Below are 18,585 nucleotides of genomic sequence, written 5' to 3'. Positions count from 1 at the left end.
CTAGCAATTTGTCAGCATGCTTGCTGTTTACTAAGCTGTTGTTTTATGGTCCAGCGCGAGGGCCTTTGCCGCTTGTTTAAGCACAGATCAGGAAATCATCAGCGTAAAAAAGAAAAAAAATCCCCCCTGGCTGCTGCCACGCATTAAAAAAAAAAAAAAAAAAGTCTATGGATTGGAAAGTTGCTCATGTCAACTTGTAGTCAGAGGTGATGTAATCTACTCCAACGTTTGGCGTGAACACTTCTCTGCATGTTTGCGTGCGTGTGATTAGGCAAAGACCCCTCGGTAAATCCAGAGTAAATAAAAGGGGGTAACCAGACGGACAAAAGTGGGAGCCCCTACCGCTTCTCCTATTGCGCTGCCATTTGTGAGTGGGAAGGGGAGGGGGGGGGGGTGATGTGCTAAATGCTGCGTATGTTGGTGAAAAAAAAAAAGAGGCTCCTAAATCCCTCACTTCTTTTCTGCTCATTCTCCGTGGCCGAGCCTGAGGTGGTGTTGATGGAAAGGAGGGGCCACGGTCGCTATGGCGAGTTCATAATAAGAGCGCCCCTATATAACATATACAGCTTGTCCGGTGACTTTGCCGTCCTCTTCCAAACATGCCTGACTGGGCCGCATGGACACAGGAAGAGGGCAAGCCCCCCCCCTCGTCGGTAATAAGTCACTTGAAACACGGCTTCCCTAAGCCACTGCCTCAACACTCTCGCTTCATTAGCCCGAAACAAACACCGGGGGCCTCCTTGTGCACCGCGCAACATCCAAAGCTCGTGTAAAGACTCCACTCGCTGTATGGAGAGTGAAATGCACCACTGGCTGTCTTGTGGCGGCGGATGTGGTTTTAAAAAGTTGAAGCACAAACATTTGTTTGTTTTGGGCAATGGCCGATTTATAAATCCACAACTATTTTGAAAATGTATTCATTTTTGACAACGGCCAATTTATGCATCAACCACTATTTTGAAAATCGTTTCGAGACGATATTCCTTTATAAATGAACAACTATTTTGAAAATCGATTCATCGTTTATCCAACTTAAAATGGGTCGAATCCTCGGAATCCTTGATGAAAGCAGACTGATTATTTTTGTTTCTCCCAAACAAGACATTTGTAAACAAAGCTTTCTACTTCGAAAAAAAATCATCATAATCATTGCAGATTTTCTGTTATGGACCAAACCAGAAACTGAATCACGATCAGACAATCGACAGACAATTCAATCAACCTGCCGATTAATTAATCGACCAGCAAAGGCTTGGTAGCCCTCTGTACAGAGTGTAGAACCCTTAGTGCAAGAAACTTCCGAAAAAAAACGTCCTAGCTCCCCTCCGTTTGCGCTAATACGTTAGCTAAGCAAGAGTTGCAGCGTGTTTACAGTCCTCCTCCACCGAGCTAATGAGCTCAGCCTCGAGACCAATTTACTCACAGCCAAAGATATATGTGTATGCATTTTTAATAAGCACCCACCGGTGGCGAGTTGAGACTTAGCACATGAGCGGAGAACGCATTTGGACCCGTTGTGTCTCCCGCCTTGCGTTCTTCCGCCGTGTGAAATTATGCGGCAACTTTTAAACAGAGGCCTGTCACGGCATGGCTGGCGTATGTTTAAGACGGAGAGCAGGAAGGAGGGTACGCCCACCACCACCATCTACTCCCCCCATCTCCAAGGGTGCTGCTTTTCTAAAAGTGCCCGAGGCTACACTCCAGCATCTCAGCTCCCCGAGGCCTTTTGGCTGCCTCCTAATAGCCAACCCCCATCTGTGTCACATGGCCAGATGATGGGACGCTTCCCCCTACTCTTGCCCCCTTCCACACTTTTTCCCCCCTCCCTCCACTCCTCTGCCTACTTTTTTTTTTTTTTTTCCCCAGTGTGCGCATCCGCACAGGTTAGAATGGCAGAGTTGCCAGGGAACAGTCAGAAGCCATTAGCGTTTGGGACAATTTGCCCTGCAGCGTTCCTTCTTCGGCTCCTAAGAAAGGAGGTGGGGGTGGATGCAAAGCACCGGCTCTCCTTTAGATGTAATGAGCCTCCGCAAGTTGCCTCTTCTTTATTCTTCTGCTCCTTCTCGTTCTTTGTCTTTTTCACTTTTTTTTCTTCCGTCGCACCTTCTGGACATGGCCTCGGGTTTTCTTTTTTCGTTCGAATAAACACATGGATGTTGAAGACCTCTGTGTATTCCACTGGGCATCTTCAACACACAAGCATGTGTGGAGATCTATGGAAGAGTCCTGAATGAGGTTAACAAAACAGAAAAAATATGCAAAAACAAAAGTTTGGGAAACAATTTTCATTCTATTTTTATTTTTTTTTAGATATTGTGCTTAAAAAAACAACAACACGCAAGTCAAGTACATAGCAGAATGCCACATGTCTGGTTAGTCCACATTGAGGAGGAGCTGAAAGCGTTGGCGTCCGGTTTCACCCTGGCAGGCGGCGACGGTGGGGAGGCACCGAGCATGCTGGGTAAATGAAGTGACAGGTCGCTGGGTAAATACGCCCGGGTCGCCCCCGTTTCGCTGGCGGAGGCTATCGCGTTGCAGTGAAAATGGAAACGTCAATAAAATTAATCTGCCGGCCCTTTTTGGCCAACGTGTGGCTCCCGCCGCGTGAGGCCTTGACCGCTCACAGCGGGAGAGGGATTTACTTGGAAAAAGCAACACGCACACACACAAACAAACAAAAGTGTGTCGCGACATTATTCAAGAAGCAGTGTGTTTAAAATTCACAGCGTCGTGTTGTTGACTTCCGTGTGGAGTCGCCTTTCTCAGGAAGCCGCCCCCCCCCCCCCCCTCTTCGCAGTCGGAGTGGAGTTTATTGTTTTAGGCTTTCCTGAACAAGGATTCGTACTTAACGTGGGATTTACGGCGCTGGGCCGACTAATGAATGTCCGTTGTACGACGACAACACCCCATATGTCCCTCAGAGGGGCTGTTGCTTCTTTGACTTCACACGCCGAGTGCTAAGTCGGCACTTCTCTGTTTCCCCCCTTTTTCGGTGTGGCTCGGCACTAATGATGTGGAAGGAAAACAAGGACAGAAAGGCCTGAAAGAGGGAAGGGGGGGGGAGCGGTTAGAATTCCGATCCCCTCGCCGCTGTCCTTGTATTTGTCATTTATTTTGCATTTTGATTCCATCCCTTTTTTCTAAGGTTATTAGTTCAAATATTTATGCAAGATTAGCTCTCATATAGGTGCCCGTGATTGACGCCGCTCCAAAACCGGGCCGACACGCCGGTTTCGAATTTGGAGAATGTCGGGGTCCTTCGCCGCCTTGGCGGAGGAGTTTTTCAGATACATAATTTAGATGCCCTCAAGGAAGGCTTTCAAGGCATCTGTGCCCGGGGGCAAGAAAAATAAGCACCAGTGTTAAAAGTAAATCATTTTTTGCTAATGCACAATTAATGCGAGGAAGAAGAAATGAGGGTGCAGGGATGGAAACTTTTTGTTTGAAAAGAGAAATCGGCTTTTCCTGTTGGAGTCAGACACTCTAGCCGACGGTAGTGCAAGCGTACGCTAGCTTGCTATGCTAATCTCGAGCGGGGGGCGGAGCTAGAGTGGAGGCAAACAAGTCCGTTACTGTCTCTGCTTGCTACGCTACATAAATACCAAACTAATATTTAATATATTTTTTTCTCTAAAATAACATTATGTAGTACTTTATATGAACATTAAACCACTTTTTAAAACAAGCCCCCCAATATTGCACAATTTAGCTGAAGTGGTCAAATGTGTCGGCATACTTGTTAATTTTCCGTCATTTCGTCATAATTGTAAAATTGACTTCATAAAAGTTTTCCTCTTCCAATTTCTTTTCCTGTTAGTTCTTAACTCCGTTTTGATTGGAAAATTATATTTTGGTTGTCATTTACGCTGCCTGAAATAAAAAACGATTAACTACAGGAGCTCCGATTTTATCTGCGTACACGTCTGCCATGCTCGATGTCAAGCCTGCAAATGTAATTGAATTAATGACTCGTAGAGTATGTCAAAGCTCCTCGGTTATTTCGCCTCCACCCCCTCCCCTACTGTAGATCTGGTGTCCAATCATAACAATCCAGTTCTTAACCCCCCGGCCTCTTGTACATGCTTTGGGTTATAGAACAACAGTGCTAGGTCTCAATGTAAACCCCTCACTCAACATGGGCCTTTGTCTAAGGCCATCTAAATCCTCCCCCTCCCTCCCTCCCCCTCCCTCCACCTCCCGCCTTCATATCTTCAATTCATAAGAGCGTAAAATTCACTGTGTTGCACTCTTAGGTATCAGCTGTGGTATTTGTCAGTTTATCCATCCTTCACGAGACGCGCTCTGGTATGCCCGTGCGGCATCTTATGTCTCATGCAGGCTTTATTTTCCGCCCAGGAGATGGTTTAGACAACAGCGTGGCATCGCCGGGCACGGGCGACGACGACGACCCGGATAAGGATAAGAAGAGGCAGAAAAAACGCGGCATTTTCCCCAAGGTGGCCACCAACATCATGAGGGCGTGGCTCTTTCAGCATCTCACGGTGAGGTTTTTTTTTTTTATGTAATTGTTATTTTGATGATTTGGCAAATGCAGCTGTCACACAGTTGTCACCGTGAAAGGGAGAGAGCGAGGGCTCACCTGTCAACCACCTGTCACAGGGGAGCACAGTGACCGGGTCAATCTAATCACTTTGGACTGTTTATCTTGCTCACAATGGGGCGGGCGGGCGGGGGTACAGTTAATCCAATGTTGGGATGCGCCATGTTTGTTGGCCGACATTGGGCAGGCAGGAGCGGCCAATGGTTACTTCCTGTCTGCTGTTACTGAACGCTGACTGCTTGACTTGTAGGGAGCATCCAAAAATAGGTTTTTGATCTGTTCCAGGCTCAAACTTTCATGATCATAACATCATGTTTGTAATAGTGCCTTTCAGTTCTATTCATTCATTATTAAACAACAAAAGGAAATCTACCCTCATAGTTTAACGTGTAGAAATAAATAATACATAAAATAAATAGTCTATTTTATTCGTAAGCATAGAGGGGAGGTTGCCCCCTCCCTAAACAGGCGCCACACTTGTACCCTCGCTGATGTCAGTACATTATCAGAACATCAGGCCGTATTGATTTTGCCACACGGCTCACATTTCAGCAGCAGCATGCGACACACAAGCCGGACACGGCGGTAAAAGCCCGTCAACTTTATCCTGATCTTCAACCAAAGCCCCCCCCCCGCTCCCGCCCTCCAGTCCTGTCCACCAAAACATAATGAGTGACCAGCAAATATGGCCTAATTGAAAGAGCCTTAAATCCATTCCATATTGGTCAGGGGATAATCAGGAGTGCTTTAATCACTTTTATCTATTCAGGAGCAGTCAAGCTGCAACTGCAAAGCCCCCCCCCCCCTCCACCCCACCCCAAGGCAGGGCCGCTTATTGCTTATTATTCTCATCATTATCAAAATGACTTTAGCAGCTGTTCACAACTCGCTTCCCCGACCGCACGGAAGTGTGAGCGTGCGTCCGGTCGACGGCGTTTATTTGCGAGAACTAAAGTGACTCGTGGCTTTAACTCGCAGTTTACTGTCATAAAACATTTGATTTCGTTGTGTCGTCATGGGAATAAGACCTGATGCAAATTGCTCCACATCGGAATGGAGCTTTTGGAGTCTTTAGGAAAGAACTCAATGAACAGTTGTGCTTCATTCAGAGTGTTTTCAAGCACCCCCCCCCCCCTCCCCTCTCCTGTTTTTTTTTTTTTTTTTTTTCCAGCTAGTCGATATTCTCTCCAACCTTTATTTGTTTCCTTTGTGTAAAGCGCGGGCTCGTCTTGTACAAATAATAATCCCTCCCTTTTAACCTGCCTTTATTTCTTCGCCGAGGAAGAGGACTAATTGAATTATCCCCCTTCTCTCCTCTCACCATCCAATTCTCCCACCCATCAACTCTCACACACACACATACACACACACACACACACACACACACACACACCCTCGCAATGTTCCATCCGCCTTTCTTTTAATTTGTTAAGCAAATGTATTTGCCGTTGCTGGATGCATTTGGAGGGACTTTGGCTTGTGAATGGCCCATAGTGGCATTCTGTCACGGGCGCATTCATTAAGCGAAGGCCTGAGGAGTGAAAAGGAGCCGCCCCGCTCCTCCCGTGAGCCGCGGGGGTCTCCCTACATATGTTCTCAACATCCAGCCATTGTCACGTTTGTCTCAAAGGGTCCAAAAGGACAGGGCAGCTACCCCCCCCCCCCACACACACACACAGTTGCTTATCTTAGTTTAGCTTTAGAATTATTTTTGGGACTATCTGGCCGGTCCAAGATGAAAAAAAAATCTTTTTTCATGAATAGTAATTGTTGCGGTTTGTGTACGTCACATTTCCCAGCGCTCTGATGTCTGTTTTTTATTACGCTGCCCATGGCTATTTTGCCGCCACACCACATGGCGAGAACTCAAGCCAAGTCAGGCGTTTACTGTTCCTAACAGAACTTAAAAGCTCGATGTCAGCCGCCTCGCAAGATCCGAACCCGTTGCGTCATAACCCGAAGTCCGCAAAGTTGGCAAAGGGCCGCACGGGCGGGTAGCCCAGCTGCTGTTAGCCGGGTTCGCTCGCTCCCTCCCACTCTTTAATACCCCGCTTAGCCCGTCCGTCCCCATGAGGTTCTGGATGTCTTCCAGCCACATTAGAGGAAGGGAAATCCCAGACTGTTGGTATAAGCTTTTCAATACTACAGGGAGATTATGTTATCAGGAAGGTAAACTTCGCCGTTATACTACTGCTGCGCCCCCGATGCAACGATGATGATGCAGCCGTTGCATACCAGGATGAATTTTTTTTCTCAATCTTTTCATGACTTTGTCAATTAATTAGTTGTTAGAAGAGTTGGTAGTGTTGCTTTAAAATGCCCGCTGGCTTTCCTTCCCCTTCACCCCCGCCGGCCCTCCTTCACCCCTGTAAAGACGAAGGTCGGCCTCGTAATGAAAACAGGAAGCGGTCCGATGCACAGATACCACTTTGGTCTTGTCTTCTGGATTTTGCGTAAAGCCCGCGAAACACTTAGGAAAATAAATAGAGTGGTAAGAGAAGAGTAGGTAACCCCTCCGCCCGCGCTATCAAGTGTCTGAAGTTTTGTTGCCGGGTCACCCTTTGGCCTGGGTGTTTGGGGGAAATGCTGTTAAGCTGCTAAGCCAGGTGTATTGCTCCCTTGGGCTCCCTGAAGGGGAAGCGATACATCCCGTCTTTTTTTTTTTTTTTTTTTTTTTTTTTTTTAAAGTGCCTGCACTGTGGCGGAGAAGCGCTGTCCATTGAGGGTTGCATTTGTGCTGTTACAGTGGAGCGTTTAAATAAGTAAAAAAATTGATAGTGTTTTATGGGATTTTAAATGACTTGGTTTCTATTCATATCTGCCAGTGTTTACATTTTCAAACAATTATTTCTAAACTTTTTTTTAAATAAGATACTATTGCAGAAATAATGGAACTGCATCGCCAATCTAAAAGTTACCCGCAGTCAATGATAAAAAAAATAAGTAATTATTAATTGAAGTGCTTTGTATGCATCAATAATATTAAGAATTCAATTTACAGATGCGATTTTTCGAGATCTTAGCTTTTTTATCTTTGAATAAAAAGCACTTTTTTGTGCAGGTGTTCCCAGAGAATGATGCTCAATTTTTTAAATTGAGTGTGTACTGTATTATTTAGTGTAAGAGAGTATACAGTACTTTGCTTGTGTCATGTGATTAACCCAAGTGAGGACACATCCCACTCTGCGAGGAGATGAGTGCATTGTGCTGCAAACATCATTAGATACACCAGTGACAATGCCTCTGCCCACTCCTCCTCCTCCCCTTCCCCATCCCCGGCCCAACGTAGAATTAGTCTCCATGACAACGGGGTGTCATCGCCAGGTCGAGCCCTCCTATGGGAGCTGCTCTCTCAACCGCCCTTTTATAGATGCACATAAAAGAGGCGGCCCGGGTCATTCACAAGACATGGGTGCAGGCCAGTCCAGGCCACCAATGTTTGTCCCCTTGTGATAACCGAGTGAACTTCATTTTGGTTGGTAGACTTGTGGAGGGGTAAGGGGGGGTTATCCAGAAAAAAAAAAGGAAAATACCCAAAAGTGAATTATCTGGCCTGGCGCCTGAGGGGGTACAAGCCAATTTCAGAGGGGGCAGTGCCCCAATGACCTGCCTCCCTTTAGCGCCACCAATGGCTCCGTTTAGATAATTCGATGCGTGGTGATAATTGCTTTTGACGCAATCTCACTTTTGATCTGGCGCACCTTCTGCAGCTCGACTTCAACTCGTAAGCATCACTCCTCAGTTCCTTATGTACATGGCAGCAGAAAAGCTGGCTTGACTGCCAGTACCAAAGCAACCATTGGGATTCCTACAGTACTGCTAGCTAACGAGCTAACATGGTTTTGAGAACCAATCCACTTTTTTGCTCTTGACCTCAAACCCCGATTGGCAGCCAATGACCCGCACGAGGCCCCCCGAGCCCGTGTTGGCCACCCTTCTAATCCTTGTGTGCAGCACAAGCAGCGTTGATCTGGTCGGGACACATCTGCAAACACTTTGAACAGCTCTTCCTCTTTTAAACAACAAAAAACTATCTGCTGTATTGGCTGCCGCTGTCCTCATGGTATGGTCTCTAGAAGTGAAGTATTTGACTTTTTCATGCCAGAGTTTTTCCAGGCAAGACAAAAGAGAAGCAGGGTTTTAGGGGCTTGAAGATGGCGCAAATGCAAGGGAGGGAGGCTCCTAAAGGTCACAAAGGTGGAGGCCTAGAGGAGGCCCACACACTAATCTGTCATGTGCTTGTTTGCCTCCAAGCCCAAAAGTCACCTCTCCGGTCACCCGTGGCAACCCGGGCAGCCCGTTTTGCTTCCAAACGCGCGACGAGAGAGAGAGAGAAAAAAAAGAAAAAGAAAGTCATCACGTTACTTTGGTGACAATAGCCACCATGCTTTGTGTGCGTTTGTTTGCCAAACAGACATTAGGCACAATTGGACAAGCCACTTTGATAAAGACGGTGTGGAGGAGGTGCCTTCGCTATTGTCTGCTAGCCGCTCAACGGACACCATCTGCTCTTACGAACCAACGCCGACCCTGAAATGTCTCGTACGACCCAAAAGTGAAACGGTAACGTTGCGTTTTCACAGGCTGTATAATTATATTACAGGCCACATCAACTCTCGGGCGTCACGGCGAGCGCAGGCGCGGCTTAGCCGTCATTCTTCGCTCGCGCTTGTAATAAGGCTGAGTGTGTTTCAATCGCCGCCGTCGGACTTTTATACTTTGCCCCCTAATCCAGATCTGTTCTAGTTGCGTGCAGTACGTCCTTTTTTTTTTTCTCCTCCCGTCTAGATGGGCCCCATATGTTTTGTGTACGTGGAAATATAAGGAAAACTGCCGTAATGCCTCTCCCTCCCCCACAAATCTCCCCCATTTAAACCCCCCCGCCACCCCGCCCCTCCCTCTCACTCACTTTAGGTTAATTTTCACTCCTGCTGTTTGTAGCTTAATGAAGAAACAAAAATGAGCATTTTCAACACAACTAATTTACACCAGCGGGAAATCCCTGGTGGCATCTGCGAAGTACAAAAATCTAACGACTGTGCGCCCCACTGAGAATAAAACCACGTTTTCCACCCAGCGGTCAAGTTTGGTTCACCACCATTCGTGTCAGAAGGGGTAACATGAGGATTTGGGTTTTTTTTTTTTCGGTTCTGCGGAACTTACATGCTCCATAAAGGAAAGGTTGAAGCAAGTTTGGAACCCTCCGAGAATTACTTTACGGAATTAACGCTGCAAAATGGCAATGTAGTGGTAACACAAGTCCAGAAATGTGTTCCGCCTTAACTGAACGATGATGTCATCTGTAATTACAGACCATGTAAGGTAGCCTGTGATAGCTGGTAGTGAGGGGGGGAGGGGGCGGGGTGGTCCTATTTAGATGGCGATGGCTGATTTTGGGGATGTGTTTTTCGCTTGTGTGAACTTTCAGGGCTCAAAGCGAAAATATGTAAGCGGATTTTGGTTTCGCATCCCGGAGTCGGTTTCCTCAAATTACCCCTTAACCTTCGGTGGGTGCCGCCCCGCAGGCGAGCACCCCCCTCCCTAAGTCGGCGGTGGCGAGCGATGGGGATTGCGCTGCGGGCCTCAATTCCGCTTTTGATATGCATCTCACACCCAGAGAAGAAGAGCGTGCATAGAGAGGAAGTGTAAGCGTGGAAGCAGGGTTTAATGAAAAAAACGGCGGAGGAAAAGAAAAAGGTTGAGGGATAGGGGAGGTGGTGAGCGCAAAATCAAAACCAGACCTCATGTTTCACTGTTTGGTTTGTCATGGGACTCTGACTGCACCAAATCCCCAAACTGCCATTCCCTGTTATTTTTTTTTTTTCCTCCACCGCTTTTGTTTTGCCTCGACGCTCGGTCCAGAGTCGAGCGCTGAGGATTCCTGCACAGTGGGGTCCTTATAACTGGGAGCCACGTCTCTTGTTCTCACCCCCCCCTTACTTGCTTACCTTTTCATTTCTTCCCCCGGTCTCCCATTGATATCCTCTCTCCTTGGTTGTCTGAGCGCTCCGATCCGCTTTTATGATCCCGGTGGCTCATCAAAGACTGAGGGCCGAGCGGGTCAATTTGTTGCTCCTTTACCCGCCAACCTCAGCGGACCTCGTCTGCACCGCCAACCATTTACCCAGAATGCCCCGCTGCTCACCACCATCCTTTTGCCTGACGGGAAAATCTCATACGTTTGATTGCGGGAAGTATCGTTTCTGCGTGGAAGTACACATTTTTAAAAAACCACACAGGTGACTAAATGGCCGTCTCTTGATGTGCCGATTTCGCAGATCTCTTTGTGAAAGCGGCTGCTCTGATATTAGTATCACAGAAGGCAGCCCGGGAATGATAAAAAGCTGTACCGCATGCTGACACAGAGGGAAAAAAAAAAAAATCCAGTCGTTAGAAGCGGTGGAAAATCAAAAGGAAGAAAGAATCAAATATATAAATCCAAATGTAGGCCTTGGCTCCAGATGTGAATCCGTCTGACTATTGATCGCTGGTGCGGCGGATTCCCAAGGCTGCGGCGTCTGACACACAAAGCGTCCCGCTAAAGCCCGGCCTAAGTATTTAGATGACGAGAGTATCCAAACCGGGTCACAGCGACCTTATCCAGTTTTCAGGTAACCGGGAAAAAGATTTAACAAGGGGCTCGGAGGCCAGATCCTGTTACAGGACTCGGGGTCACCCCCACCTGGAATGAGCATGCATGTTTTAGCCCACGCATACATGCACAAGCGTGGACACACATCACAGTCGGGCCTCGCTTATCTGGCCCCGGCTGCCTCGGATTTCATGTGCTTGGTTATCTCCGGACTGTACGACAACGCTTTTGGGGCCTTTCTGTGCTAAAATGGGTTCGCTTCACGTTAGGATGCGTTGATATGATCGCCGCGGCGAGCCGCTCTGGCGACCATGCGTCCCGCCCTTATGGTGGGGGAATGCAGCTGCTGAACTTGAGGCGCTCAGGCCGGAATGGGAATGTCAGCCGTGTAGTACGATGGACTTTTAGTTAATGAAACCCGAGGCAGACTCAGATGGTAGTCAATATTATACGTTACCACCGCTGACCATATTAAAGCGATTTTTATGGCCAGCCCATAAGTTTGACTTTTACAACTTTACAACACGCAACGCCTTTTGTCCTTTAAAGGCCACTGTATGCGGGGAGCCAAAGGGCCGACGCCAATATCCTGTGGCGAACTAGCGTACGCTTTTGACAGATACATTTTTGATACTGTGGGAAAGTCTTAATTTTTTTGTATTTCAGCGATAATAATTTTAACCTTTTAAGTTTTTCGACATACATTTTTTGTTTATTTATTTAAATTAGTCATGCTCAAACATTTTCAGGATTTAAAAATTGTCCCACAATAATAATAATAATAATGTATTATATTTTTTTAGAATATGGGTGCAGACTTCTATAAGACTCTTGCAGCCAAGCGTAAAAAAACCTCAAAAAGAAGACAGTGTTGTCGAAAATAATACTATAATGCATTACATTCGCTTGAGCAGCCCTAAAACGGTTCTAAATCATCGTCGGGGATATGGACTGGAGTCCTATCATGTGTAACTCTGGTCTGCGAGAAGCCATTTTTCACCAGTGGGACGTCATCCATCACGATGGCCGAGCGCCGGCTCTTTCATTAAGTAGCCCATCCAGGCAGACAGATGTGTTGAGCAGACAGCCGTGTTTGCCTATGCAAGAACGCGTATGAACCCGCAATCCTTTGGGGGAGATTAATAGGCCGCGAGCCTCTTTCCATTGATTATCTTCACGCTATCCCCTCCCGCCCCCACCTCCCCCGCGCCAGATATTAAAAACTAATGACGCCTATTGAAAGCAGAGGGACGGCGAGCCTCTTCACGGATCATTTTCGGTTTATTCCGACCCAAACGGAGAGAGGGATCTCTTGGAGGCGTGGATTTAAGAAAACAAATGTGGCGCTGAGAAAAAGACAACGGGCGGACGGGGAGAAGCGTCCAGACCGGGGCAGATGTTAGCAATTGGGTAGCGTAGCAAAAGCATTCCGAGTGTTCAAACCTCCTAATTGCTATAATGGAGGTGGTAAGCGCTGACAGTAATGGAGTCGTGGGGATTCGTCCCCAGCAACCTGAATTAGGGGCCACATGGTAGATGCACTTTGGGATGGCCCCCGATCGGGCATGAAGAGTGACGTATTTCGGGAGGGGGCGTGGCCAGCAAAGAGTTAAAAGGATCCATGTGATGGCCTCACCTCTGCACCGGGCCTGGTGAAAGGCGGCAGGGTGCTGTCGGGGAAAATGACTTCCTGAGACATTACCATCAATCACCAGATAGGTCAGGCCCCCCGATCCTTCCATCAGGATGGAAAGTAAAAAGGGGGGCAGGAGGAGGGGGGGGGGGATTAGACTTGAGGGGGAAGACTGGGTTGAGGCTTGTCGAGGAAAAGGCTATCAACAGCCTCTTTCTCTCACCGTCTTGACTGGTTTATGTCCTTCGCTACTTCTTGCATCTTGTCCGATTTTTTTCAAAATGGTCATGTGACCCGCCCCCCACTCTCAAATATTCCGCACGCAAGAAGCAAATCTGAAACGGATGGAAGGAACTGGAGAGGAAGAAAGGGAGTTAAAGATTTGGGAGATGGTCGACAGCTGTCCGAGACCCACAGATGGTCTTCCTCCGACCGTGTTTTTCTGTCCGTCTTTTTTTTTTTTCTTTCTCCATAAATGAAGGATGGGATGAGGGGAGGTGCTTGGGTTACCTCAGCGAGCGGTTGTGTTACATTCCAGAGAAGGGAAGGGGTAGATGCCGTGGGGAGGTGGTGGAGGTGTGCGTGGTTGGGTGGTGGGGGTGGTTCAACGAGTTGTTGAAAAGAACACAGACGCTTGTCAACAGCCTCCCGAGCCGGGAAGCCATCATGCTCTCGCTTTGGGCCCGGAGGTCATTGACCCCCTTGTTGCACCCAGATAGAGAGAGAGAGAAAAAAAATCACATTTTTGTTTTGGTTTGTTCGCAAAAAAAGCAGTCCCCTGTTCCCACCATATTCTCCAATCCAGATCATAACATTTGCTTCTTGCTCATGGGCCAAACTCAAAGTTCAAAACGATATTGTTCGTAAATGTTCAAGACAAAACTCAACGCTGTCTCTCGATGGGCGATATGGAGTCAAAGCAGAAGAGCGGGAAATGGTGCTGGCCCCTCGGCGAAACACCCCATTACATTCGAGCAGTGAAAGTTCATCAGCTTTATTAACGCCAAGGTGTATAAATGAAGTACGAATTACTCGACTTTTATGGAGTGAAGTGGTCTTATGATCTAATGTTTTAGTGAGCCACCATGAGCCTGAGGGGTGGGGGGTGAGCAAAGTGTGCCGAGGTCCTCTGAGTCCATCCGGCACGGCTGGACGCTTGCCCGATTGTCGCTAACACGCATAGCTGATCGGGTTAGCTCGTAGCGCGTGGGGGACGTTTGTCGCTCGCAGCCACAGTAGTAAAAAAATTGCAGGGCTGAGAGAAAGGTTAGCCTCGCTGCTCTCTGCCGTGCAACATTTAAGAACACACACACGGCATCCTGAAAGCAGCGGTAAGCTGAGCTAGCTGATGGTCATCCTCCCGCGGGGCTGCTGGTTAGCTGCCAACTTCCTGCCTTGCTTTGTCAGTGGATAAAGCCCCTAACAAACGACGGGGCTGGAGCGAGCCAGGCGGGCTAGTCGGGTCAAAGGTGGGCCTTGCCCCCCTCGCTCCCCCTGCGGGCTGGATTGAGCTGAGAAGAAGAACCGAGGAACGCTCGGTTAGCTTTTCTTCTTCTTCCGCTGCACGTAGTCTCACACACATAAAAAAAAAAAGCTCTGCGGGGCTTTTGTCAGGTCGCCCTCGGCCGTGTTGAGCAATGACAGGAGATAGCGTCTTGACGAGATGAAAGGAGTACTGGGAAGATGTTTGAGGGCCCCAAGAAATCTGCAGCCGCAACAGGTTGGGGCAGGGTAGCGCTTATTATAGGCTTGGCCGCTTTTGTTTTCATGCGCGTCGCTTAGAAGCTCAGCTCAAGTTGAACGGCTTTGCTGATTGGAAAACATTTTCAAGATGGCGATGACCCAAAACTTTTGCACGGCACACAGTCGAGCCAGTGGAGGCGAAGAAAGCAAATCTTTCTTTTCCAGCTCGCTCGAGAGGGAGGCAAAATTTGACACGGCTGACTTGAGCGCATTTAGCATCATTAGCAAACAGGAAGTTTCCCCCGCAGCTGTTTGCTGCACGGAGGGGGGGGGAGCAAATTGGAGTGGGGGGGAGGCGGCAGGGGGGGGGACAAATGTTACCCACCACCTTTTGATTTTTTTTCTGTGTGTGTGACCTGAACACACAAAAAATGACATTACAAATGTCTTATGATATCTCTCAAATTGGTGTGACATTCCACAGTTGGCCCTCGGGCGTGTGTGTTGCGTCGAAGAGGGGGGGGGGGGGTTCTTGTTTGTCCTCAGTAAGCGCTCCCGCTCTTGACGTGTCCCGAGGCTCGCCGTTCGAGCGCCGCGGCCTTTCACTGGAGAATGTGAACTCTTAAAGAGGCCGAAGAGTATCCCAATACTTCTGCTCATTAAGTTAATGCACAATGAAAGGGAGAGCCGTCAAGTGGAAACTCTCAGAAGCTTCTATTTGAGCAGCGAGCCTCCTCTTCCCCCCCCCCCCTCCCCTCCTCATCCTCTTTTCTCCGTCTTTCTCTCACAAATGAATCTGTTTCAATTTCAACGGAAGATCAAGCCCACTTTACTGGCAATTGGCAAGTCAAACAAGGCGCACAATAGGGATTGGCCTGAAAAGGAGCTTGTGTGTGTTTTCATATGAAGTCCCCGACAAGATTGTCTCCTTGCAACGGATGAGCTATAATGTAACACGATGCCAAGGTGATTCATTGTGTTCCCTTCGGAGCTGTTTGGAGAAATCACTGCAGTTTCCTTTCTTTTACAATGTGTGCGTACGTCATTAAACGGCTTGCGCTGTTTATCCAGAAGCTTAGTTAGCTAGCTGTTGCTCCCGATGACTTTATGACTGCCAACGGTGAGAAGTGATGTCAGCGTTGTTGTTGTTTTTTCTCAAAATTAACCCTTTGGCTTAGTCACCACAACCAGTCTTTAAAAAAAAAAATGCTCTTGTAGTTTGCTGACATGGGGTGAGGCGGAAAGTCAGAAGAGCGCCGGGTGCCCCTGAGCGGGCAGTTATCACAACAAAGCCGAGCAGGGCCCGGTCGGCAAAAAAACGGGCCAAATTCCTGCCCTGTAGGACCCGGCTCCGAGCTCCGGCGGAAGCTTTGAACGACGGCCGGGAGGCTGGAGCCATGAGACGGGGCCAGACGGGTTAGCAAGAAAGTCATAGCTGCTGGGCCCTGAACAAGAAGAAGAAGAAGAACTGGAAGGGATGGAGGGGGTCGTTTTGCTGCGTCGTCATTAAAATCAGATCATCTCTGCAGCTGCTGGCTAGAAATGTGATGCAACTAGTGGCAAATTTTTCACTGGTCACAAAATTAGGTACACCTGCTGCAAACATACAAATATAAAAACACATTTATATAAATACATATATGATAAATAATAGAATAAAATAAAATATTGAGAATACTTAATATATATAGTGTATGTTCTATTTAATACTGTACAAATATTAGCAAGAGATCCCAAGGATAATATTTTGTAGTTTATCACTACGATAATCGAATTATTGGCAGTACCGGCGGAAGCCCCGCCCCCGTGTTTTTGCATGTATTCATACGAAGCGTAAACAAGCGCTTGTTTCTCCGAGTCTGCAGGTGCGTTGGGATTACGTGGGAGTGATTGCTATTTAGCCTCGCCGAGCTCGCAACAATCACGGGGGGCTCCTTTCGTCCTCTAAGCCCCTCCCCCTCTCCTCAGCCGGTTTTCCGCAACTGTAGCAACTCTGACCGAGCAGTGCGGGGCAAACAGGCGTCCTGGCGCCGCTCCAGAGAGTGGCGGCTGCGCTGCCAAGCTAGCAGGCGGATAGTCAGACACGCAAGCCTTCTTCTCTTTTTCGCCTCGGGCCGCACCGTTCGACCTTGTGTTTGCAATCATCACCATTTTTTACTGTCAAAAGGGCAATCCACTGCCAGCTCCCCCTCGCACGGGAGGCGGTATGCTCTGAATGTGCAGGCGGAGGGACGAGGGCGGGGTTGTAGATATCAGCGGTTGGCATGTTGTGGTGGCGGTTTGCAGGTTGGCATTGGTTGAGAACTTTTTATAAGCGTGGGCGGTTGTTTAGGTGTTAATAAGCCACAGAGTCACGTTACGATTCGGTAGAAAAAGGCCGTTCATGGAGTGCGCTCAAACTGGGCTACTTTCCAGGAACTTTCAGTTTGACTTGATTCATATTGTGAAAAACACCAAAATTGTCTTGCTGACACACAATACAACAAAAAAGTAAAAGAATGAAGAGAAAATTGAACAGACTCATAATGTTCTATTTTGATTCAGAATGATTCCTTACCGTTTGATTCTTTTGAACAATAATATTATCGCGGAAATTGTCAATTTGAGATGTTTTCGCAAATATATGACCGGGACATCTGTCAAAAATTGCTAGTAAACAATCATGATTGATTCTGGAAAAACATTTCTTGTCATATCTTTTTGATCCCCCCGATCAACATCGATATTCAGTCTTTGTCATTTGTCACCGCCACCAATTGAAACGAGTTCATATTTAAAATGTGCCAATCTCCCCCCCCTCCCCACCCAACTGCCGCATGCAGATTTCATATTAAAATGTCATTCTTTATATTTGATTGCTTTGCTTTTCTGACAGCAAATAATCCCATCAAGCCGCAGTCACTTTGATTAAAAACAAATACGATTCCAATCAGCGCCAGGGATATTGCTCTTTAACGACACCTGAAGCTCACAACAAAAGCCGTCATTCATTTGCCTTTTGGATATTGAAATAAGCGTTTTGAAGAAAGAAAGAAACAGATGAAGGCTAGTTAAATGTCTAGATAAATCCTCTATTGGCATCGCAAATGTACCAAAAAACCCAAACAAACCGTCAGGACAAAACAAGGTCCTCTTCTTGAGGTCATAAAACTGCACCTATATTTCACAGCGGTCATTAGTGGCCAATCCTTTATGTCGTCGTGGCGACGGGGTAAACAGCCAATACCCGGCCTATTTCCTGGGAGTCATTAGCGTGGAATAGGTTTTCGCAAAGCCATACCGCAACCTTGTGACCGCCGTCTATAACTCATGTCACATGCTGATGATGTCATTCATCAATCGGAAGGGTCCACTGTGGCCGGAGGGGGGGGTCGACATCATCAAGCAGGGCCGAATGAAATGTGGCATAATGATCCGACTGAGGATGTTTGCGGCACGGGAAGAGGTCCCTGAAAAAATAACCGCATATTGAATCACAATTTAAAGGGGGGGGGGGGGGACGCAATTGGATGATTTTTCAAAATTGTTCAGCTTGAGTAGGTGTGTGCAAAAATGTGTGTGTTTGTGTGCATGTCTTTAGATGCTCACGTCAGCATGGTGGCCTTAACTTAATTAACGGAGCGCTTTCGATCCGAGCTGACAAATTGAAGTTTCTCGTCTCGGCCGCTAATTATTTATTAGACTGCGGTCAGGCCGCTTTTAAGGCTATTGGTCAATGCTAGCTGGGCCGAGTTGGGGGGGTGTAATGTATCGACGGTGTCTTCCTGTGTGTTTGTGTTCTGTCCATTAAATAATCATGTCCTCTAGTCTCAGGAGAATACAGCGTAAGATCGTCAGGGCTTAGGCTGCAGCACGTTTAATACAATTCATTATCGCCCTTGTCGTGTCACATGGTGTTTGTGTTCACACGATGATTTCATACCGTGTATGCCGAGTAGCCAAATGTCACATTGTATCAGCTTGTTGATACAGCGTCATTCGCCTTTGTCAAATAACTGTTTTGTTTTCCTCAAAGCAGATGAAAAGGGCATTAAAATGGGGGGGTTAATATTTCAATATCGGATGAAAAAATCCAATAAACCTCATATTGTTAGGTTTTTTAATCAATTAAAATAT

General features: G+C 47.4%; 1 protein-coding gene across 9 annotated transcripts in view; it reads left to right on the top strand.

The window, feature by feature from the left end:
- meis2a (Meis homeobox 2a) overlaps positions 1-18,585 on the top strand; it is a 63,594-nt gene that overhangs the window by 22,826 nt on the left and 22,183 nt on the right. For 4 of the 9 annotated variants that reach the window (XM_061301335.1, XM_061301338.1, XM_061301340.1 and 1 more), the window contains exon 8: positions 4,357-4,502. In XM_061301335.1, the coding sequence (XP_061157319.1) occupies positions 4,357-4,502 (146 nt within the window). Of the gene's footprint in view, positions 1-4,338; positions 4,503-18,585 lie in introns of all 9 variants that reach the window. The other 5 variants (XM_061301334.1, XM_061301336.1, XM_061301339.1 and 2 more) reach the window with 2 other exon arrangements.

The sequence above is a fragment of the Syngnathus typhle genome, linkage group LG16 (assembly GCF_033458585.1).
Source record: "Syngnathus typhle isolate RoL2023-S1 ecotype Sweden linkage group LG16, RoL_Styp_1.0, whole genome shotgun sequence".
Taxonomy (NCBI): Eukaryota; Metazoa; Chordata; class Actinopteri; order Syngnathiformes; family Syngnathidae; genus Syngnathus; species Syngnathus typhle.
This window is presented reverse-complemented; position numbering and strand designations above follow the sequence as displayed.